This window comes from Ursus arctos, unplaced genomic scaffold (assembly GCF_023065955.2).
Source record: "Ursus arctos isolate Adak ecotype North America unplaced genomic scaffold, UrsArc2.0 scaffold_5, whole genome shotgun sequence".
NCBI classification, from domain to species: Eukaryota; Metazoa; Chordata; class Mammalia; order Carnivora; family Ursidae; genus Ursus; species Ursus arctos.
This window is the reverse complement of record NW_026623067.1, coordinates 24705562-24730581: the sequence shown is the minus strand read 5'-3', so window position 1 is coordinate 24730581 and position 25020 is coordinate 24705562. Positions and strand designations below refer to the sequence as shown.

The 25020-nt window shown below is 45.6% G+C and overlaps 1 protein-coding gene across 14 annotated transcripts in view; it reads left to right on the top strand.

Moving 5' to 3' along the window:
• ZNF608 (zinc finger protein 608) overlaps nucleotides 1-25020 on the top strand; it is a 745410-nt gene that overhangs the window by 36646 nt on the left and 683744 nt on the right. For all 14 annotated transcript variants that reach the window (XM_057306992.1, XM_057306984.1, XM_057306986.1 and 11 more), the window contains one exon: nucleotides 13977-14232. In XM_057306992.1, the coding sequence (XP_057162975.1) occupies nucleotides 13977-14232 (256 nt within the window). The remainder of the gene's footprint in view (nucleotides 1-13976; nucleotides 14233-25020) is intronic.

The window sequence follows — 25020 nt, the reverse complement described above, 5'->3', positions numbered from 1 at the left end:
GGTACTGAACCTAGCCGCCGTGGTATGACTGCTGTTTAGAAGGGCAAGAAAAGGCAAGAGGGCGTTACGAGAGGAAGAGGCAAAAGCCACAGAGGTCGTGTCTGTTGGTCTCCTTCCCTGCCCAGATGGGGATACCTTGCTACCCATGGACACACCCAGAGCCCCCCCCATCTGCCCAGAGGTCTGGGCACTGCAGAAATGCAGCCAGGTTGCACATTACACGTGGTGGGCTTTGACCGGGAACCGTAGCAGAGCGTGGGCCTTTATCCTACTATAAACTCGTGTGTCTTTGAGCTAGCTTTATCTGTAAAACTTAAAAAAGAAAAAAAAACAACACAAAAAGCAACTAAATAATTGTCAAGATCCCTTTGCTCTTCTCCTTCTGTACTTTTACATACCCTTGGGCTGTGTCATTCCAGAGCCCCTCAAAGTCTTTTTGCTAACATTAGTGAATTCTTCAGTGATTTTTTTTTTAAGATCAAATATTAGATTTCAAAGTAGTTCTGTCATAATTATTTGATTTTAACAAATAGAATTCTGTTTACAGAGTTTAAAGGCAGATTGCATTTAAGGCATGTCTATATTGTTTTAAGATGTGACAAAAGTTAAATATTTTATCAAAACGTCCAACTTGTCCTGAGAATAAAATTATGTGGCAGAGGTTGGTAGTAAGGATTTTGTTAAGAAAGTCGTTTACATTGTAAAGAGTTACTAGAGCTCTAGGATGTGAGAATGCAAGAGAATATACTTAACACCAAAGCTACCTGAAACACATTTCCCATAATAGCCCACCCAAACAAAACAAAACAGAACAGTACAGAAGTTTGATAAGATCTCCAAGTGCTTCAGAGTTATTATTAAAGATATTTAAAATTGTTAGTTCAATGCCTGACAGATGTGCCTTTTTGATACTATTTGGCCTTTGTGCCTTTTTGATATTACTTGGCCTTTTTACCTAGATGAAGCTGTTTTCTCCAATTTCGTTTCTCACTTGGTCACTCACTTCTGGGGGCCATATTTAATCTTTAACTGCCTGGGAGTGGCTTTGACCGGAGCACTCCTTTGCCCTAGTAAATTTTAGGCCTGTAATTAAAATAAGCACTGTTGTCAAAAAAATAATGTTTATTGATTAGCATCGAAAAATAAAAATACTTAACTAGGCTCCTTATCTTAAACTGATCTGTAGTTGAAGGAAATTGCCCCTACCTTCCTTTTTTGTATTAAAGAAAACAATGTAAATATAAGTTCTTTGGGTTATGGTAATTTGATTTTAACACACTGTGAGAAAATATTCACTATTAACTTGAAGAAGATAGTCTTTCAGTGATGTAAGTGGGTTCTTCATTGAGTTTCGATACATAAACAGCTGTATTGGAGTTCCTGATATAGCTGTAAAATATGAAAAAATCTATTGAAAGATTGAGTATGGTTTTGATTATACGTACCCATATGTAAAGGCTGGATGGTAATATTAAAGATAAAGGTAATTGGAGTATTTTAAAGGGTTTTTTTTTTGCCATCTTTAAATAATGTTTCCTTTAAAAAAATAGTATATATATGAGTTTTATGAAGTGTATTACAATTATGGCAAAAATAAGTATGCATTCTTTAATTTTAAAAAGATACCAGTTCTTCTTGACTGATGATTTAAATCATGATTCAAATTAACTTGATTTAAATTTAGCTTAGTCTCCTGCTAACACTGTCTGCAGGTGTTTATCGACTAGCTGGAAATTACTGTAATTTTAAGGGGGAGCATAATACAAATATACATTTTAATATAAATATGAAAGGTGCATTCGCCCACAGGGTTTGATATTAGTATATGGCATCTGTCCACTGTTTTCTGCTCTCTTGTGGGGGAAGGGTGGCCACCATTACATAAAATGTCTTCTTCATTGGTTAAGAAATCTTAGGTTTTAATGTCCACCCTAAAAGTTGTGGTCATCCATTTATTTTGGACCTGATAATCTTAAGGTTTTATATGACCAAGATTTAGAGCAGGTTTTATTTGATAGGTATGAGTTTGGGTCAGTTACCCTACAATTGGTCTTAATAATTTGTTATAGTCATCTAAAATCTGTTCTGAAATAAGACACATGGGAGATTAAGTATTCTGGAAATATGAATGCTAAGATAGTGTGACCCTGTCTCCTACCCTCCATTACCCCTTGTTCCTTTTCGACTCTAAAGAGGAAATAACTAAAATGGATTAGTGGTTGTGTTTGACCCACTGGCCTTCATTTGCTGACCCTTGTGTAGATGGTGTACTGATGGCCCAAGCAGTGTAAAATGCCCTTGATGTACTTTCTTGCAGAGGCTCCCTGCTTCAAGAAGGGAAGGTGTTTGCATTGGAGAAAATGGGATTTGTAGCTGGGGGGTGAGAACATAGGAAACGAGGGAACATATTTTTAATAAGGTGCCAAGAGTGGGAAGAGAGTTTCTGTCTGTTCTGGGAGGGGCAGTGATTCTCAAGGGGAGGTGCCTCACGTACTTCAGGGCATCACGGCGGGGGGGGGCAGATTAGGTGAGGGCATTTCGAAAAAGCATATTCGGGATATGCATTGGTTTTGTGATAAAGCCCCCTGAAGTGAAGGTCTCATTACCTTCCTGGCTGCCAGGGACGTGGAAGGATGGAGGCAGATGGAATTTGGGGGTGGAGTCTGAGTTCTCAAAGGTGAGGAATCATCTAATGGAAAAGAGGTGGCCGCAGCCATGGTGTTAAATCATTATTTTCTTAACCTTAAAACTAAAACTGCCAGTTATTTTACCAGCGAAAAATGGGATTATTTGGGAATAGCAGAGAATTGCAATCTGGGACAAGCAAGCTACAGCAAAAATCATGGGCACCTCTGGAGAACGAAGGGGGGGCCAGCTCCTTTAGGGAAGATGGGGGAAGTGGGAGGACTGTTGTAAACGAAGAGTCCATTGGAGTACACTGGGAGCTGGAAGTATGGTGCCTTCTCATTGGGTGAGTCCTGATTGTCTCTGATTGGCTGGGCTGTTGCTGGGGGCGGAGGAAACCCTTTCTTCTTTCCTAGGTAGTAAAGTAGTATCCACCTGCAAGGTTCTGTCTCCCTGTTGGGTCTGCGGTTGATGACAAGTGATGGGGCCTGAGAACCTCCCCCTGCTGAATTTCTGGACTTCCCTTTATTAATTTTCACTTTCTTCAGCTGGATTGAAACAGAAGGTTCCAAGGAGGCATTGGGGCCACACTGTGTGCGGGCCAATTGTTGTTAAATTGAAATTAAGGGCTCGGTTAAGAGTCACTCGCCTTTAAAAAGCTAGCAGTCTTGCTCTTCTGGGAGGGGTGGGGGTGGGCCAGGGCCAGCTCCTCAGGGGTGGGCACGGACTTCTCTTGACTGCTCCCGGATGTTGGACACCATACCTCCCCCACCACTCTGATCTTAACGCCCTGCTCTCACTTTTGGGGGCACTGCCAGTCCTCTCCTCCCCTCCCCACCGCGGCCACCACCTCTTCCCTGTACTACTGTCATGGCTTCCTAACTGCCCTCCTTCCTCCAGCTTCCCCTCTCCTCTGTTGCCTACACGATGTCCCATGTGCTTTTTAGCAGGGGAGCAGTCTGAGCCTCCCGTGCCCCTAATTTACATCCTTAGTACTGGCTTCCAGCTCCACAGTAACCCCCAAGTTCTGAGCCTAATCCAGGGCCCTCATGAGCTGTCTGCTTTTCCTGCTTCACTTCTGCCTTTCTGACCCCACTGCCAGTAGTGTCTAGAATGGCCCAGCTCTGTCCTCTTCTCCTGTCCCCTCCCCAGGCTCCACTCTGCGCTTCCTTAAGATCCATCATCACGTGCTCCACCCCTTCCGGGGGGCTGCCGCAGTGTGCCACCTCAGCCCTGTCCACTTGCTGCTGGTCTCCCCCGTGGCCATGGTGCCCTCCAGGGCTCCTGCAGCCATGCTGGGTACATAGTGGTTCCCTGGCAAAAGTTTGTCCGATGAAGGAATGACTTCTCTGAGAAGGAGGTGGGTTTAATAAGCAGCAGCCTTAATAAAGGGGAGGACGTGGGCTCAATACACGGTCCTCCTGTCACGCAAACGAAGACCATATACCACCCTTGGCTTGTTGATCTCAGGACCTCTGCACAAGGACTTGAAATAATCGTCTTAATCATATGCTCTCTGCCCTCTGCACTGGCATTGGCTTACTTTTATCATAAAGTAGAATGGCTTAACATCTTTTTATTAAAAGTTTAGTTTTTTAAAAAAATTTATGAATTTACCTGTTCATATTAAAATTCATGCAGAAGGCTAGTAAATAAAAAGTGATCCCCCCCCACACATGTTTTTATGTGGATAACATTTCTGGAAGGATGCATAAGAGCCTGGTAGAAGAAAGGTCTCCCTAGAGAATGATCTGTTGGCTTCTAGAATCTTTGTTCTCAGGAGGGGAAACAGAATTCTGGTCCTGGGAGCGGGTCTTTTTGTGTGGGGCTTTGTGAGAAGAAACTTTGAAAAGTTGTAGTTTGGGTACAGAACTTGGTAGAGGCCACGGCGCGGCCCTCCCTGGGATAGCCAACAGCCTCTGGTTTGGCTCCTGACCCTGAGAAGTAACTTACCTGTTAAGACTTGGAATGAGCAGGTGGAACCGAAATGAGAATGAATATGACTATCTCTGAGGTGTCCTTGAGAGGTGGGTGTGTCGATGACCGGAGGAGCTCTATGATTCGTTATTTCTCTCACGTTTCCATTTCTGTGGTAGAGCGTGGAGAGCTTTCCTGAGTCATCTAGTTTGATTCAGTCTGGAATTAAAATCTCAAAGCTTTCATTCATTTATTGAAATTGATCAGTATTTTGGATCAGCATTGGGGAGATATGGAGGAAAGGGAGGCAAGATGTTCATGCCGTGCCTCTTAGAGCCGTGATAAAGAATTGAAGTGAGCAGGGCGCCTGGGCGGCTCAGTCTGTGAAGCCTCTGCCTTCTGCTCAGGTCATGATCCCAGCGTCCTGGGATCAAGTCCCACATCGGGCTCCCCGCTCAGCCAACAGGTCGCTCCCTGCTTCTTTCTCCCTCTCCCTCTGCTCCCCCCCCCCCCCCCCCCGCCATGCTTTCACTCTAAATAAAAATCTTTAAGGAAAAAAAAAAACAAGAATGTAAATGTGCAGTGTTTGATTTTGGGGAGAGGAGAGTGACTGGTACCAAGGTGGGTATCCTGGGCAGGGAGTCAAAATTGTCCCGTTCTGTGGCTGACCCGCCACGCTTTGGAGAAGCTGGATTTTGACCCTCTGCATCTCACCTCTCCAGTGTGACTCAGGCACTTCCTTTTTCTTCAGTTTGTTGTGATGAGCGTGTATTGCAGTTATAATTCAAATGCCTACAATTTTCATTGAAAATACTCTGTTTTAGCAGGTTGCAGGTGAGATTCCCTAACACAAGGCAAAAGAAAAGAATTGCTGTTAGTTGAGAAGAGGAATAAGGTGATTTTTTCCCCAAATAAGCCTTTCTTTCCGTTTTTACCCCTTCTTTTTTCCCTTAAAATTATGTCTGTGTCAAGTAGAGCGAAAGGCCTGTGACCTTCCCCTAATTTCAACCTAATTTCAAGGAGAAATTAGAACCATGCAAAGGTGGACATGTAAGGCCGGTCACTATCTGATAAAATACTCCTTATTGAGGCGTGTTGAAATTGATTGGGTTAGTCCTGTAGGTGCACCCATGGTAAGCCAAATCCACAGTTAAAAATGCTGAGTTTTATTACTGAGCTGCTGTTTCCACTCCTAGGGGATTGGGAGCCAGGTCTAACCGATGTGGATGGGATTTGTGTGGAAATCTTCAGGAATGCGGCTTTCTGCAAAGGCAAGGAACTCGTGCAAAGAATTAACAAAAGAAGATAGACGTTCTCTTTTTTTAGTACTTTTGTGGTGGTCTCCTTTCTTTGTGGCTTATTTTTGTGATCCGAGTAACTCTGAAAATGGGCAGGATGAGAGAAAATCAGAGAACCCTTATGGACAAGATGTGAACACACTGGTCGCGCCATGCCATGCTGTAAGCACAGCCCACGCTCCGAGCAGTGGAAAATGTCAGCGGCACTTTTAAAACAGAAGACGAATCTGGCTCAGCAGTCAGACAGGTTTTTTGCAGAGAACGCAGAGGAAGTTCAGTGTGTTGACACCTGACATGGTCTGGTGGAGTCCGTCCTCCAGGACAGAGTCCTTGTGTCCCCTGCACCTGCCCGGGCGCCATGGTGCTGGATCTCTACACAGTTGAGGGCCTTCTGGGGGTGGGGGGAAAATTCTGTTTGGCTTCAAAACAAGAACAAATTTAAAATGCTGAATCGAGTAGTTTCATTATACTTTGCGCACTTTGGTACCTTCTGTTTTGCTTTGAAAACTGTCGTGTCTAGAGAGTGAAGTGAAAAATCCTTGCTGTTGTTTGAAGTCTGTGTTATACGTGTTGCTGGCCTTTGTGTCTCTCTGCTTTGTGATCTGCCCATAGGGCTACTTCTGGGGTGACACCCTCCCAGTCATATCCTCCTGGTGCTGCCCCTCACCACCCAGGTAGCACCATGTAGAGACCCTGGATTGGCCTTCAGTGATTTTGGCATGGTTGGAAATGGAAGCAGCTGTCTAGAGGCCAGAGCCTTGGTCCATCCCCCAGTCAGACCCTACCAGGTCCGGGGCTGAGTCTTTGAAAGCACTTCAGCAGGTGAACCTGTGGCCTTTTATTTAGACCGCCTCTGGTCTTCACATCTGGAAATGAGAGAGTGAAAGTAATGGTATAATTCCCAGCCATTGTATGTGGTTGCTTTTAGAATTGGACGATTTCAAATAATAACAACACCAAACCTGAGCTTCCGGTTCAAGGCACTTTCTGGAAGGGATTGCAGTATTTGCCTAGATGCCCTGGGAGGCACCGTTCTGAACTGTGGGCAATGAAAGGTGATGCAGGTGTATGGTTTCCAACATACAGAGAAGGGTCCAGAATTACCTTGGGAGGAAGGCCTCTTTCCATCTTGTGTTGTATTTTCAGTTTAGAAGAGTTTGCTTTTCCTCTTACCCTACTGTGGGTTTCAGTTTGGGCTCGGCCACCACCCCGAGTGACCTCCCGCAGTTACTTACTTTCCCCAGGTCTCCTTTTCCTCATCTGTAAATACTTGCCTTCACAGTCTTGCGACAGTGGACTGAGAGAGAACCTACAGTCTAAGTCCCTCCTAATGTAATAGGGGGTTAAACAGTGGCTGTCCCTATTTGTATTTTTACATGGACTTTGAAATCAGAGAAGTTTGGCCTTGAATAAATTGTTCGTCCTCCGAGATTTCAGAGATGGAGGTGTCCGCCCCCATAAAATGGGGATGTGGAGCCGTAACGGAGATGAAGAGTGTCTGATGCCTCGGACCCAGTAGACCATTACCCAGAACTCACTTGTGTTGTTTAAGACACAAACTGTAAGGGAGAAGTTGCTTTGATCGTGGTTCCAAAAGGAAAACTCTCTACCACGTTTAGGAAAGCCAGAATTAGGAGGGACGGACGTACATCTGTTCGGGTTTCTCTATCAGGGGTGGAAATTCAGCCTTGACAGTTCATTTTGGAGAAGAGATCTGTGCCAAAGGAAAAACAGTTTTGTAGCTTCCCTTGCTTTGCTAACGAAGCAGCATCGATGTCAGGCACCAAGGGCGGTGAAAATGCAAAGGGACGGACTGTGGCAGTAGTCGCCCTCAGAGAGCTGTGATTTCCCCCACTTGAAGTGCAGTCTCTGTCTAATGCGTTTTAAATGAAAGAGGTAACTGTGGGCAATCTCGTAAAAACAGCCAAATACCACGATATGGAGACAACGTCGTGAGCATTAAGTAATGGTGCCCCAGGGCGCTCGCAAGAAGGTAAAAATATTTACTGAGCAGAATAAAACACCATGGCCACTGTAGTGGTTGTTGATCTGAGAATCCCAGGATTGAGGGGGTGGGGGTTAATAGCCAGATGAGCGTGGCGATCTTTGCAAGGGTTGAGGAAACCCCAGGGCAAGCTCCCCATCAGGGTGCGGGGACTGGTCCCAGGGCGTGGGAGGGCCATCTTCCCTCGAGGCCGGCGCCTCCCTGGCCTTGGCTGGCCTTTCTCTGGCTGCACAGAATCCCGCTGCACATCTCTCTTTGCTGGATCTCAGAGGTGCAGGAGCCCTGGCGACCCAGCCCTGCCCTGGCGACCCTGCCTCGTTGGCTGTCACTTCCCCAGTCCTGGAACCCATCACTGGCTGACACCGGCGGTGCTGGACTGAAGCAAAGCGCCCACTCCCAGCTTTGGAGCCTTCCAAAGCCCTCAGGAAGCCCTTGAAATAAGGTGAACTGAGAAAATATTGCCAGACTCTCTCTGCAGATTCCCCCCCCCCCCCCAGCCCTCTGATGACACGCACTAAGTGCTGCTATCTGTGTAAATAACCTTTTCTTCCCCGCCTCTCTCTCCCGCCCCTGCTCCCCCCCCACTCCCGGGCTCTTAGGCTCGCTCTCGAGTGATAAATAGCCGGGCTACTGCTCAGCGTGCACCGACACCTGGGAATAATCATGCAAAAATAACAGTGAGAGACTGCCGCGCGTCTGTTCCTGACATTAACTTTCCTCAGTTTGACAGGCTGCCACCACCAGCTGTTAGACTTATGCCCCCCCCCCCCCCCCCCACTGGAGATGGCTGCTTTCCTGCTTCTCTTTTTTGGGGCTGTAATAGGTTACATCAGTGTCCCATCAAGATGACAGAAAAGAGCTTTGACAAAGGAACCGTTGCTCAGACTGGCTAGTTCTCTATGATGATCTTGTATTGTAGATGTTAGTAGTACTAGACTAATAATTCCCCGCTGATTTTTTTTTTTAACGTGGACTATCTGATGAGTACTGTTTGAGCGTTCTTGGCCCACCCCCCACGCCCCAAGGGTATTCATAATTGCCTCCCATGAATTGCCTTTAAATGTAGTACATCCTGGTATCTGGCCTTGAAGGGCCAGACCACCTATTGATTTCTTTTTAGTTCAGGTCTCAAGTAGATTTGTAATCCCAATAATCATATTGACAGTGGCAATCGCTCGTATTTGTGGAGTATTGCTCTGTACGGGGAGCTGAGCTCAGGTTGTTTGTCTGATCTCATTATTTCCATTCTACAGATGAAGCCATGGCGGCCCAGGCAGGTCAGGTGACTCGCCCAGAGGTCGTGTCACCCGAGGTAGAGCTGGGATTCCAGTTTGGAAGACGGACGCCCTACCCCACTGTCTTCCACTCAGGCCCCTTTGTGTAGTTTGGCTGTATTTGTAGGATTATGTGATGAGGGCCCTGGTCTTGCTGATGAGGCAGGAAGGCCAGGAGAGCAGGGAGCTGCTTGGCTTTGAGCTGCTCTTGGGGCGCAAGCACGCTGCCCCGTGCCTGGCACACCGCAGGTGCGTAGTAACTGTTTATGGGGTGGATGTGTGCTCAACTCACAGGTGGCTTTTGGGAGAGCAGCGGTGCGTGAAAAAAGAGGCGCAACCAGAGATGGGTAGAAGGAGCTTTTGTAGAGGCGTAGGACTCACCAGGATGTGCTGTAAAATTGGGGGGGTAAGTGGGGGGGGTATTAAGCTGGGTCGACTGCTGCCAGACGCCCGTGTATGAAAGGAGCAGAATTTCCCCAGGCTGAGCTGCTCAGGGTTAAGCCCTTTTTCTTACTTTGAACACACTTTCGCTGCACTTAACCATGCATTTGGAGGGGATTATAGATTTATGTTAAATATAGTAGGGTATAAAAAGGAGCTTTGTAAGGTTGCAGGCAGGGTTAGAGAACTGTAATATCAGACCAGGGACTTTTTTTTTCCCCCTTTCTCAAAGCCAGCATTTACTGAGCTAAGCACTTTGCTGAACCTTCACTCTGTATGAGTTATATCCCCGAGTCTTCCCTCTGACCCATTGGGCGTAATTGTTGATCTTACTCCCATTTCTTAGATGCAAACATTGAGCCTCAGAGTAGTTAGGTGACTTGCTCAGGGGCCCCCACAGCAAGTACGGAGGGGGGGCGGGAAGGGGTCAGGATTTGAACCTGAGATCCACCACTACCAGGTACAAGGGACTGTTAGGGAGTTCAACCGAGCCTCATCGGTTGAAGAGTTACGGTTCCGTCTTACAGATCAGTGACCTGGAAATCAGGGTGCAGTGGAGTTGATCTTTTGTAAGAGGTAAAAACACTACTGAAAATCCCTCCAGGCCCCCGCTTCACATATGGCGCGTGTGGCTTTGTGTTGGACGCCGTAAGATTCACAAGAGAACTGAGACCTCCTGTAGGGGGGCGTTCACTGGCAGAATTAGCGACACTGAATTGTCTCCCTTCCACCTCTGTCTTGTCTCCTAGTGTGTATTTGAACTCCTGCTGTCCCATTTCTGCTTCTAGGGCACTGCTGCTTTCTACTCATTTGGGCTGCCACCAGAGATAGCTTCTTGCCCTCGTGCAAATATGGGCCACTTTTCTCTCTAACAGGAGGAGGTTGGGCTAGGAGGTCTTCAAGGTAGAACATTCTGTGATTGTCTCAGGGGATGGGGGGAACAGCTGGAAATGCACAGTCAGCGGCCTGCAGCCCGGCAGGTCACCGCCAGGCTGAAGGGAGGCTCAGCCCTGTCGGTTGATGCCATGAGGCTTGTGGGCCTGGCCCAGCACATTATCTAATTATTATTTTAAGAGCTAGTAGGCATTCAGACTTTTCCCTCATTTTTGTGTTGGCAGAAAATCGTCACGTTTTAGGAAGTAGCAAACCTACCAACTAATACACGTTTGGGGGCGGCTGTAATTGCCTACCCTCCTCTGTGATTGGCGACCTCTGGGGAAGAGGGGTTCCCGGGAGACCCCATGGATGGTCTTTGTTCTTCACTCCAAATTCTGAAATCCCAAGGGAAAAGAGTTCCCCTTTCTTCTCTCACTGGTAGTGACATTTCCGTACGTACCTGTAGGAATGGCAACTTGTGGGCTCTCTTGAGGAAGCCAGTGTCATGGGAAAACCAGAAGTTCATTATGAAAGTCAAAGAGTTGAACGTCTTCACTGTATTACCTATTGAGTTTTCCTATCGAGTTTAAGAGTGTTAGCCTATTATCGCTTTGGGGGGACTGTTTATGATTAGTTCATATTTATAGTCAAATTCTCTGAACCTTAGCTTCTTGTTTTAACACGTGTGGGGACAAGGCTCCAAGGTCCCCTCTGTAAGTGCTGTGACGAGGCTCTTACCATTGCACATTTGGATTGTGCGGACAGAAATAAGCACAGTTCACTTGGTGGTAGGCCCAGGGTACCATGGCCTCTCCCCTCAAGCCTTCTAGATTCTTTAGAAATTTGATGTTTGGATTCTCTTAAATATCCCAAATAGTAGGGCTGTGTGTGTGTGTGTCTGTCTGTCTGTGCATGTGTGCCTTTGCAGATATATTCAGAGTTGGAGTTATATTGAAATAGAGATTTAGTCCAGAGATTCTGTTGTGATAGGATTTGTCATCGGTAGAAGGCTGGAGATTACATTTTGCAGTTGAGGAAAATGGTGTTCAGCAGAGGTTAGGTGCCTCCCCAAAGTCACAAGCTAATTAGTGTCAGAGTTGGAGCCAAAATCCTAGTGTCCAACGCCCTGTCCTTATAACTTGGTATCGTAGGCTTTGCCTCATTGTATCCCGATCTCGCAAATCGAGGAATTAATGCGCTCTTGGATGCTTTACCTCCTTTTCTTTCATCCCATTTTGTCGTTTATCCAACCGAAGCCGTGTTTATTCTCTTGGAATTAACGTAGGCTGTCGATCAAGGGATATAAAGAGTATTTCGAGAATATTGTTCTGTTTTGTCTTTTCCGTTTATATATGTAGCAAGCAATTATAGTCAATTTACAGCTAACTATACAAATTAAGAAGATGGCAAACATGCAAAAAAAAATAATAACCTACAGTAACCAGTTTATCATTTTCCTTGCCCTCCCCTCCCCTTTTTTTTAAATTCTGGAAAGCGGTTCTTATCTCACGCAATCTTATGGCTGTAGTAAAGACTACAAGGTGGCATGGGTTTTTTCCCCCCTCCCTTGAATTTCCTTCCTGAGTACCCCTTTCTCCATTTGTCAGCTCAGTTTTAAAATAGGAACTATCAGGGTGAACTCTGATCCGCATTAAGCTGCATTTACGCGAAAGCATAAATCACCAGATCTGGGGTTTTGGGGCCGTTACATGCTTTTCTTTCTTGGGCTCTGTGATCAAGAATGCAGAACAATACAAAGGGTGGAGCGAAAGAAGTTTTATGGCAGCCCTGAGAGCAGGAAATTAAGTTTCTTTACCATGCAGATGGGTGAAGGGCTGTTCTCGCTGTCTTGGATCAGTCAGGCAAGTGAAGTCAGTTTATCATTTTTGTGAAAGGCAAACTGTAGAAATAGTTCCTACAGTCACATGAACAAGGAGCCCACACAGATGACTGCTTCAGCTGTTGAACCAGGAGCACACTTCCTCTTACAGTTTATCTTGAAATGCATTCTGTGTGTGTGTGTGTGTGTGTGTGTGTGTGTGTGTGTGTGTAAACAACAAAGACCCTGTTCTAGCCAAGTGTTGATTTCTTACGAAGGTTAATTGGGATACAGGAACCACAGACTAAGGTGGCGTTTTGCCAGAAGAAACTTCTATGTGTCCTTTTTCACACATACGACTCGTTAGCCCAGCTGCTAGCGTGTGCAAGGAGTCCTCCCTTCTAGGTAGGCGCTCTCTGTGTGTCCCACCGGGGACATAGCGAATGTGGAGTCACGGTGCCGATGGGCTTTGCGTTTGGCTCTTTTACGTTTGACCACCTGTCAGCAGGGCCCCAGCTCTTCTCTAACAGTCATAATAGTGCTTAAAATGGGTCTGACGAAGGACTGGGTGGGCTGGCGATCGACCTGCGTAGTATGGGCATAGCCTTTGGTTTCATTGTGGCCAGGCTCCTGGACACTTCGTGGTGAAGGTCTCCTTTCCTGTTCTCCAGGATAGGGGTGCAGACGAGATACCACTGCACTGTAAGCTCTTACATTGGCTGTCATTCCTATTTCCCGGGATTTAGAGGGGGTTATCCCAGGATTCGGGCAGATTCATCACGGATCTTTCCAGGTCGAGCCGCTAAAAGACCTGTGCATTGGAGAAACTCTGTTTCTGTTGATGTTGGGCACATGGCGTTTATTTCCCCATTTATATGAATTCTGCTAAACTTTGCAGTAGAAAACTTAATTAAGAGTTGATGCTTAGGGGCGCCTGGGTAGCGCAGTTGTTAAAGTGTCTGCCTTCGGCTCAGGGCGTGATCCTGGCGTTCCGGGATCGAGTCCCACATCAGGCTCCTCAGCTATGAGCCTGCTTCTTCCTCTCCCACTCCCCCTGCTTGTGTTCCCTCTCTCGCTGGCTGTCTCTCTGTCACATAAATAAATAAAATCTTAAAAAAAAAAAAAAAAAGTTGATGCTTAATACATGCTAATAATATCCAGTTTATGTGTTTGAGTGTGTATAATCAAGTTTATGTATTTTATATATTCAGCAGAGTAAGTTAATGTATTTTCACAGTGATTTAATTCATTATGGTTTATAAAGTACTTTGGAAACAATTTTAGTCCATCTCCTGTGCTTAACTGTCCAAATGATGCATCTGCAGTGTTCATTGGAGCCCCTCCTTTGGAAAATATTGTACTTTTGGAGGTACGATTTCATTACAGGTGGGAAAGAGCCTTAATTTTGCAGAGCGTATTTCACGCACCTTGCCTGAGGCTGACCCATTGTCCATCGGTGACATGAGGACATTGAAGTTCTGCCTCTCGTTCCAGAAGCGAGAGCCCCGATGTTGACCTTGTTTGGCATGGGGAAAAAAAAAAAAATCAGATGCTCATTTCTCTTCAACTTTATCTTTTGGCACCATGCAAACCCTGGAAGTGTATTATAATTGCAAATGGAATTTGGAACGGTGATGTATTCTAGAAGTGATGTAAACAGATTGCATTGCAAACAGCTCCGAGAATGCAGCGCCACTGCAGTAAGCCTGTCTGTCTTTCAGGTTGACCCCCTGTTTACAGTGCCAGCGCCGCCGCCACCGATTTCCAGCAGCCTCACGCCTCAGATTCTGCCCTCCTACTTTCCCCCGTCTTCATCCAATATTGCAGCACCGGTCGAACAGCTTTTGGTTCGGACTCGTTCCGTGGGTGTCAATACGTGTGAAGTTGGAGTAGTGACAGAGCCAGAGTGCCTGGGGCCCTGTGAACCTGGGACCAGTGTGAATTTGGAAGGGATCGTGTGGCATGAAACAGAAGAAGGTAAATACACTTTACTTTTCTCTATTTCCCCGTGCCCTCTTCCCCATGATGTATGTGTTTCTGTACGCCCCCCGCGAGGGGACTTTGTCCGGTGGCGCGTGGAGAGGAAGAGGAGGGCTTTTTAGACCGTCTGGATTTCTGTTGAAATAAGAACGGTGTTTCTCTTTTCTTGTTCACGGGTGCTTTTACGTTCAGGGTGAATGAGGTGTCCGTGGAATGGCTCTGCGTTTAGGCGCTAGCGTGGGAAGGCTGGGAAGCAGGGTGATGGTTCCCCTTGGCCCTGAGAGGGATCGTGGAAATTAGGAAGACAGACGGATCTCAAGTTCACTTTCTTCTCGTTGTGCCAACCGATCTGTCTGTCTGGACATAGTTGTCTTATTTGTCTTGACATGGGTTGTTGAGGTTTAAATTGACCTGCTGAATTGAGCTCTGTTTCTTGCATTTAGCGAGGGCCGTGGCCCTGGTATGGCTGTGGCTGCTTGGTGCTCTGAGCTAATAACGAAGCCCAAGGTCAGAGGCTTAAGCCCCAGCTGAACCACTCATTTCTGTGACTGGCGACATGGCGCCTTCCCTGCCCCTTAGCTCAGCAGCCTACCTGGCCAGGGTAATCCAATAGTCACAGGAGAAATGGGTTAGGATTAATCTGCCACTGCTCTTAGAAATGTAAATGTGGCGTATACCATACCTACCGTGGATCCGAACCCTGGCCGGCCACATCTCATAGCGCACGATTACCTGGTCCAGTGTCTTTCAGATGTCATTGACCTTAGAGGCCCACGGGTAATTAAAAACCAAATAGCAAGGAGAGCCCTGCATTGCTCACTGGGGAATGAGAGGAGTAGAGAAAATGAGGAAGAAATGAGCCCCAGGCGAACAAAGGAAAGTGAAGAACCCTTTCTTTCCCTCCAAGCGAGGTTGGCCAAGGATAAGGAAGAGGACAGGCGTCGGTATCATGGCCCGCTGGGAGAGGAGTAAGGGTAAGGAGGAGCGTAACTAGAAAGGGCTGAGACTCAGAATTGCTGTTTAGGTCCCTCTGTATCAAGGGGGGAAATTGAGGGCTGCAACTCCCAGGAGAGCAAAATACATAAAAAGATGAAAATCAGATGACAGATCGTCTCAGCGTAATTGTCAGAAGGCGGAAAACAGCGCACGCTGTCCCAAGGTAGACAAGCAAAAAACCATAGGAAAATCTTTGAATTCTGCATATTGCGTTAAGTATACCGTTGAAAGATATATTTTGTATTTGGAAACAAAATTTCATAGGTACCATCAGTAAGGAAAAATCGTTACAGAAGAAGGAACCAGAGAAGGTGAATGAAAAGAGCAGATAGGAAGAGCTCTTTTGTGTCTCAACCCAAAGTGATAGTTCACATTCGCTTTTGGCTTTAGAAATGTCTGGTGTTTGGGGTTGGGGGGGGTGGGGTGTCTTGCGTCCTCTTTGTACCTTTAACAGCGCGATGCAGCCAGATTGGGAGGAATTGGGGGAAGAGGAGCTGGAATTCACATTTTCGTCTCTGGCTTGTCTGTTGAGATGCCTTCCAGTGCAAGGGGTGGGGTGCACGTGGGGCGCAGTCTTCTGCCCTGTTGTCTCTCCTTGGGTTCTCCACACTTGGTCCTTCTCAGGTTTTCCCGAGAGCAGAAGTGGTGGCTGAGGGTGTCCGACTGGTATCTTGGGGAGAAAAGTTTAGAGACGGAATCAAGACGTTACTAAGGTGGTAGAACAGAAAAAGATTTGGAAAGGCTAAGATTGAATTTGCATCAGCTCAGAAGAAAGATTTTCTTGCACTTGAACCCTGTGCTCGTCTGGGTGAAGGGGCGCCTCGCACTTCTGTCTCAGCTACGACTTAGCGCCCTCCGCTTCACTGCTTGTCACGATTTTACTTATTCCTGTGTCAGACAGGACCGGGTGCCTGCCGTGTAACCTCACTGGGTGGCAGATGTTGTAAAATTAGCTACAAACTTTCTGGAACGCCTGTAAGTCGTTCACTTGGCTTGGAAGTCGGCTGGGTTTTGACTTGAACCTGAGCTGCTAATGAAAGACGGGTTACTTAGGAAAAAGAAAATGTTGTATTCAGCAACTGTAGTAACTGGGGGCCGTCAGTGAAAGAGCTCAGTGGTATTATCAGGGTCACTGGTACGTTCTTTTCTTCCTTCTGTTTGGTCCCGATGCACGTACCATCTCGAGAGTAGCGCCGTGTTCTCTGAGTGGTCCGCCTCCCGAGTCCGTGTACCTGCCTCCGTGTGCTGTGATCCCCGAGTCCCGTGGGTGTGTCCCCCACCCCCATGGGGTGGGGTGCACTGGCCGCTTTGGGTGCTTTGCAGACGCAGGACTGGAGCCTTCTGCAGCTCCAGCCTTTTTACCGCCTCACAGTTTCCAGGACTTGGAATGTGTGGATGTTGACTGTGGTGACAAGAAGGAGCCAGAGCTCTTAATAGAGTTATTCTTGCTGAATAAACTCAACTCCCGACCTCCACAGAATTCGAGAACCCGCCTTCGCAAAGGCGCGGGTCGTAAGATGTGTGTTTCATGTGCAACCATTTTCAAGAGTGTTCCATTTGCATTTTTTTTTCTCCAGTACAGTGTGTTTAAAGCTCTTGTACCAATTTAAAAATTAAACCCACTTGACCATTAATTTTTCCCTTTGGGGAAAAACAAAGAGAGAAGCAGAACAAACACATTTGGAGCCAGTTATGTGGCGGAGCGCAAAGGGATGGGTTTGGGAAGAAGGGGAGGGGAAGGGAAGCCACAGTCGTTTTCTGCTGTGGGGTTGCGCTAACGACAAGCTTCAGATCGGGCCCTTAGGAAGTACCAGTTGCTTGTGATTAACTTCCTGGAGACGGAGCTGAAAAAAATCTCTTCCCTGGTATTTTCATTTTGAGGTGATTGTATACCTGGTAGTGGTTTTCACAAACCTGATTTGTTATGTGCATTCATAGGGGGGTGTGTGTGTCTGGGTTAAGATCCCAGAAATTTCAGGAGCTCCTCTCTGCAGTCTTTGGGGGAATATTGAGCGTTCTCATGATTTGTTTTGAAAGGTAGTGGGCACCAGCAAGACAGCAGTATGAAATCCCCACTAAATACTAATTGCTTCTTGTGCTTGGAATTCCTCATGTGGAAAAAGTCCAGAAAAGTCCAAAAAGACTTTGCCTTTAGTGTCGCTGCCAGGACGTGGAGTCCTGGTTGCCTGAGGACCAGAGTGTCCTCAGGAGTAACATGTTACGAGAGCAGTTCGCTCTGGAAATAATTAGTGGGTTTCGGAGTGCGCTTCATAGGAGAGAAAAACTATTACCGCATTTGGATGTTTAGCTCTTCTGCTCTGCTCTCTCTTCTTTAAGGTGAGTGCATAGGAGCAGTGACGTCTTGTGCAAAATTGCTCTCAGATGTTGGAAGGAATTTCCTTAGCATCTCATTCCTGACATTTGGGACGCACATGCCTTTGTATAGTTATTTGTTTGGAAATTTGCTCTTTTGGGGGTTGGGGGTGAGGGAGACAAACCCGGAAAAAACATGGTGGGTACAGCAGAATGTGTAAATACGTACATGTTGAACTTGGCATTTTAGAGCTTACGAGTGTATTTTCCTTTGGGTTTTTATTAAATCATATTTACTTGAGGACATACTTCGTTGTTACAGCTGTCATTTACTTTGGCCTTTAAAACATGTATAGGTTATAGGACTGGCGTTCTCAGCTCTGTGCCTTTGAATCACCTGGAGAGTTTAAAAAACATGCCCAGGCACCACTTCCAGGCGTTTACTTGGTCTGGGATGGCAGTTTGGTCTGGTTGGGTGACCTGGCGTTGGTGTTTTTTTTTTTCCAAAGCTCCCCAGGGGATTCTGATGTGCAAACAAGGTTGAGAACCCCAGTCGCAGGGGAAAGAGGGGATGTCCTAACCCTCTGCAAGCTGCTTTACCTTTTCCCTTTGAGGAAGTCACTGTGCTGTTGTCTCATTTTCTTGGGTGTAAAATGGACAGACACCCCTGCCCTGTTTACTTCCCGGGATAGGTAGTGTCTGTCCCAGTGCTCTAGGGTGGCAGGTGAGCGTCATTTTCAATCACCGTCCTGGTGAGAAAGACGGTCCAGCGTTCGATCCTGAACCTGGACTTCACAGAGGGTTTGGGGCTTAATGAACAACTAATTGGTACTACTCTTCCTAATTTATTAATATGACGGGGTGCACCTTACTATCTGATTCTCCATTGAGCCAGGCATGGAAGCTTCATTTCCCTGGGGGTCTCTGCTGAATTATTTTTGAAACAGCTCAGAAACGCAGAGTATTAAAGAAAGTTAATAAAGTAGCAAATGAAAAGGATTGTACTCGCAGCATTACTGGGAGGTTTCAGAGGGGACGGTGAAAATGCAAATGGCAGCTTATGAAAGTAAGTGTGGTTTTTTTAGAGACGACTTACCACCTGGTGTAAGAGGAAGAATGGTTCTTTGTATGAGGTTCTTCATCGGAGGTTCTGTGTGTTTTCCAAGAACTGCGATCTTGGGAATTAATGTTTTAAAGGGAATGAATCGGGGGGAAGTAAATGATTCTCTTTCAACCCCTGGAGACGCTCTTGAAGTCTTCTGCTTCTCCTGTGCGGTAGAGGGGGTTTCAAGTTCATTCATTAAAAGGCAAATGATCTCTATAAATTGACAGCGGATCTGACATACGGTATTGTTAGCCTGGCTGTGGTATTGACTTGCCTAACTTCTTACTGGAAATAGAGCTTTCATTTTCAATTTTGATTTGAGAAGAGATTAAATATGAATCCAGGCTCACTTTGTGTTTTCGGTGTCTGAGCATGGAATTGGTGCAATACTTTTTTTTACTAAGTGAAATGTTATTACTTCTTGAGGTATTTCCCAGTGATTTCATAAATTCAGCTTTGACTCACAAGGTAAGATGTCCACTTTCGCTTCTGCATTTTGTTACCCGCCACAGCAGTGATGATTGTAACTGCAGTCAGGGGAACTTGAAGATTGCTAACGAGCATGCCCCTCTTATCCGTAACGCGCTAAGTGGAGGTAAATCAGCCCCCCCTCCCCGGTCTGTGAGCAGGTGAGCGTAGTCGGTTAATCAGGGTGCTAGTAAGAACGAGCATCCGGCCTTGATCTTCAGCGTGAACTCACAGAGGTTCAGAGGGCTGGAAGAACTACTGGTTAGTGCCACTCTGTGCTTTGGCCATAAACTTGACCCTCCCTCTCCTGGGCAGTCTTGCAGTGGTGGTTGCCCTGAAAAGTTGACATTTGTCACCATTGGTGGCAGAGCAGCTCAAAGGATGGGCCTTCCAAAGTGCACAAAAACCGCCTATTTTTACATGCAGAAGTCAACCCAAGCAGGGGCGCCTGGGTGGCACAGCGGTTAAGCGTCTGACTTTGGCTCAGGGCGTGATCCCGGCGTTATGGGATCGAGCCCCACATCAGGCTCCTCCACTATGAGCCTGCTTCTTCCTCTCCCACTCTCCCTGCTTGTGTTCCCTCTCTTGCTGGCTGTCTCTATCTCTGTCGAATAAATAAATAAAAAATCTTAAAAAAAAAAAAAAAAAAAAGAAGTCAGCCCAAGCAGAAAACCATATTTGTATAGTTGCTGGACCGTATACCATCTTGGTTACCGCTGATTATTCTGGGTACAATGGTGAAGGGTTTCTGTTTTTTTTGTTTTTGTTTTTAATAAAATAAACCTGGCTTAAGGATATATATTATACATAATTATAAAACACATCAAAGTATTTGGTTTTTTAAGATTATGGAAACTCCTGTTACCAGTTTCACAGAAAAATCACAAATTAAAAATGGAGGCCAGGTGTTCATAATGTGTAGTCCATAAAGATCTGTGAATGAAGGGAGAGTATAAGGAAGGGACCAAGAGAGGGCTTGGCTGGGTGGTCTTCCTGGGTTTGCTTTCCTCTTGGACTTACGGGTTGTAGGCTTTCCTGATGGGGCCACCATTTGCATATGGTGAGTGATGGTGTGTTTGCTGGAAAGCAATACCATAGTCACATCACTGCCTGTCAGTGTGAAATAAATAAGCTGCTCTTAGGTAGGGTTCAGCTTCATGTTTTTGGACCAAACATTTTCTTTTGTGTCATTTGTGTGTGTAGTTTGGTGGTGACCTTAGGTGTTAAGGAATGAAGCAGTCAGCTTTAAACTCACTCTGTTAAGGCCTTTTGTCATTACCCCTTTTGGTTGGTTGACATTGTAGCTGAACTCTGTGAGTAGAGCTAAACTTTTCTGTGGACTTGAGTATAGTAAAAGATTTAAGAAGTTGTCATACAAGATTCGTGTGTATAGCATTGTCCTCCCTTGCTTATCTTTTCCCTATAAAGAAGTTGGTAAGAAAATCTTGAAGACGTCTTACTATTGCAGTGACCATGAACTGAAGATATATTTTCTAATTATAGGGTGGAGATACCCTCCACAAAGAATAGCTTTTGGCCCACCTGGGCATATTGATTAAAAGTATTTCATTGACTTTTAAATAGATTTTTTATAGCATCTTTATTGAGATATAATTCACACAGCATGCAGTCCACCCATTTAAAGTATATAATTCAGTGGGTATCTTTTAATGTGTGAAGAGTCCTCCAACCATCACCACAGTAAATTTTAGAACATTTTTATGATCCGAAAGAAACCCTGTACCCCTTCGTAGTCACTACCGCTTACTTACCGCAAGCCCCATTTCATTGACCTGATGCATCTTTGTCTTCGACTCTTCATGGTTTTTATGTGTATTTGATGGATGAGAGAAAGGGTTGATTTGTTGAGTGTTTGTACCGGGCCTTGTGCTGGACTTGCTTGCCAGGTAATAATTTCCTTTAATCCCTAGAACACAATCCAAAGTAAACTGTTACCGTCCGTAGTTTTACGAAGGAGACTTAGAAAGGGATTTACCTGTGCAAGGTGGCACACCTCGTTGGGCGTGCGGAGCCCTCACTCTTCACACCTAGTCCTGGGATTTCCACTCCGCACAAGGTCCTGTGTATTTCACGAGGCGTGCTTTGGAAAGAGGGAGTACGATGTGACATAATAATTGGAGTTTTTACTTTATTTTATTTTTAAGCCCAGAATGATAGGAAATTCTTTATAGTGCTCGCATCTGATTTTGGCAGGAGTAAGTGAATCAGCTTCAGCTGGGTTGATGTATACAAACCATCCCTTTCTGCCCCACTAAGCTGGAAGCTTCCTTAGTCCACAGATCCCATCTGTTTTGTTCACTGTTGGATCCCCAGCGCCTGGCACAGCGTCAGTGTGCCATACATATTTGTTGAATGTTGAATAAATTTGCGGAACAAAGTGATATGGTCTTGATACCTGTTTAAGTTTGCGTAGTATAGCTTTCTAGTCAAGAATATGTTACTTTTGAATTAAGTTTGGCCTAGACAATCTGGAAAATACTGCTCCAGAAATCTACTTTGTTGCTGATTTTTTTTTTTTTTGGTGTGGGGGGGAGCCATTATAAAATCTGATGACGCCGTATTAAAATTCACCTCCCAGCCTTGCTCTTCCTAGACCAGTCTCCAAAACAGGGGGAAACGATAATTTGGTTTGCTTTTTCCCTTCTGTCATTGGTATCCTCAATATGGTTTTAATCTTCTGATGATAGAAGGAATACCTGGCCATTTGAGGATATCCGCGGGGCAGAAAACACCTAAAAGGTAGAAGAAAAAACCATCATCTATAATCTCCCTATTCAGGCATCCACTTTAATTTGTTGGTTTACTTCTTTTTTTTGCTTTTTAAATACACATTTTTTTTAAACGTAGTTGACAGCATTTGGTAGATAGGGTTTTGAATACTGCTTTTTCTTTTAATTGTAACATTAAAACATAAGCATTTCTGATGTTATTAAAACATTTTCTAAAGATGCATTTTCTGTTGATATAAAACATTTTATGGAATGGATGCAAATTTGATTCAGATTCCTCTAAGGCTGGATATTTACATTGCCTTCAGCTTCTTAAATAATATCACACTACATGAAGTGTTTGTACTGTTTTATGAATTTGCAGTTACTATTCTAGGGTGAGCTTTCAAGACACAATCACCCAGTCAAAGGACACAAACTTTTTTTTTTTTTTTTTTAAAGATTTTGTTTATTTATTCGTCAGAGATAGAGACAGCCAGCGAGAGAGGGAACACAAGCAGGGGGAGTGGGAGAGGAAGAAGTGGGCTCATAGCGGAGGAGCCTGATGTGGGGCTCGATCCCATAACGCCAGGATCACGCCCTGAGCTGAAGGCAGACGCTTAACGACTGCGCCGCCCAGGCACCCCAAAGGACACAAACATTTTTAACACACTGGAATACCTGTTGATTGCTTCCTTGCTTTCCCGAAATGTAATACTGGTAAATTGTACTTGACTTCCAGGTGTGAGGCATTCAAACACCCAGGGGCAAAAATTGGTCTGTCAGGCATCCATTCTGAACGAGGAGCGGTCTCAGCCACTCCTGTTTCTGTCTCTGCAAACATATTTTGGGTTCTGCTCCTTCAGAATAAGGACAGACTAAGGAGGGATCTTTACAGAAAACCTTTGCACTTGTGATTTGTTGATAATGTATCATTTGGTGCCCCCCCCCCCCCGCCCCAAGCGTCCACCCTTTTCCCCTAGCCTCTTCCCTCGCTGCTCCCTCTGTCGCTGCCACCGCGGGGACTGTCCAGGTCCTTTTGAAAATGATGTCTACTAAAGTGCTCTCACATGTACCCTTCCCCAGCCCTTCTGTCCTCAAATACCATTGGCTAAAAGGAAAGTAAGCTGTGACACAGGGAAGGCCTGTCAGAGGTTGCAAAAAGCATTCTCAGCAAAGAAGGTTGAGGAATTAGGCTCGTGGGCACAATTACAGAGCATCGAGCCAAGTCTGGTTTAACACCATCAGAGAAGACCCAAGACCTGATGGGGGTTAGGCCGGCCCCTTGGCGCCCATTCGATAATTGCTTGTAAGTGAATAGGAAATGGGACAGTTATAAACATGCCCCACCCATGTATGGTCTTCATTTCAAATGAAGCCTTCTGACTCGAGTATGTGTTTTCATCATAGTGTTTTCATTCCTTGGGCGTTAGAAGTGCGGCGGCTTTCTTTACACAACACATGACACATCTGGCATGTCTCAACAATCGAACGCTTTTGCCCGGGGAACTCTACGTGGCTCTGCCAACATCATCTAATTAGCCTCTTCTCGTTTATGTGGAAGACTCCCATCATGAGTCTGTTACTCTGGTGGAGAAATTGAGGCACAGGCAACCTGAATAAAATGGCTGTGTGTCCTTTCTGGGTTTCCAGTGTGTAAGTGTGTACCTCCCGTGATCAGCCTTTCCTAGATTTTAAGTCTGTGTGTGTGTGTGTGCATGCGTGCGCACGGGTGTGTATGAATAGAACCAATTATTTTAAAAATATGCTAAAAGGCAAATAAACATTTGCTTGTCAGTTTGAGGTTTTGACTGAAATGTGGGAACTTAATTCGGCTTATAGAGTGAGATGTTTTTTTGAATTTAATATTCACCAAATATTTTTACACAAATACCCAAAATGTTGTTTTTGACTGCATATTTCATAACAAGAGCAGAAATGGCCAAGCCCTTCCCGTCCGTCAGAGGCAATGCCACATGTTCCTTCGGCTCCGTGGGCCACTGGTCTCCTGCCAGCTCTTCAGGGACTCACTTGTACATTTGCACGCTGTGTATGGTGTCATGTATATGTCTTCTTGATACCGACGTCAACAGACGACTTTCGAAGTCAGTCACTTTGAAAGAGCTGACTGAGACACATTGAGTATGTCTTACTTTGCTCGAGGAGCCACAGAGACCAATTTGTTTAGAGAGAACCAACAAAGACTGCTTTCCACTGTGTTCCTCAACTTCTGGAGAATACCTCATAGCTTTTCGGAATATGAGAAGCCAAGCCCAGGCAGTCCTCACAGTGAGCTGCTCTAATATGATTTCTTACCAAAACATACTGGAAGCACAGAAGAACTGTAAATTGGGTTGGAGGCCTTGGCTTTGGGCTCTGAGCCTGGAACCAAGCTGGCTGCAGTCACGGCACACTGAGAAGTGCTTTGAGCTCAAGGATGAGTCTTTGAAGACGCAAGGGCAGACAAGTTTGGAGGCCATAGACTGGAATGATGACAGCCTTCCTTATATTGAACTTGTCTCTTCCATAAAACATCTGCTTGGTAGGGTGACCAGAAGGCTATATCATGTTCCTGGGAGTTCTAAAAAAAAGGGGGGGGGTGGTTAAGATCTAAGTTGATAGTGGGACAAAAGACCCCAGGAGGATTAGGGGAATGGAGGGTGAGCTTTCAAAGAAGCAGAATGCAGTGAGCTACTTACTGTTATATTGACTGCATATTCATCTTGAGTGATTCAGAAGGAAAGCATTGACCACAAAATCCTTGGTCAGTTACTAGAGAATCCAAAGCGTATGGCCTCTAGGACATCTCCCTTTATATCTGACTTGTGAATTAGGTATCTTCTTGAAATGAATATCATCCGTCCTACCAGTCATCCCAAGATTGCAGGTTCTTGCAGTAGCACATTTCCAAGTGTGGAATTTCAACCAAGCATGAGATGTTGAGTGTGACTGCTAAGTATTTGAGGCTGTGGTTAGCGTCCCCGTCTTCATTTTGCCAAAGGGAGGAAAATAAAGTGTGGGGAATTTATGAGTCAAGTGGAAATTAAGACAGGGTCTAAAGGAGAATCAAGTACCACAGAGCCTCCAGGAGCTTCAGTGATGGCTTGGGAAGGGTCTAATGAGCCACGTAGGCTTACGTCAAGGTTTCAGAAGAAGGTGGGCTGGACCACACTG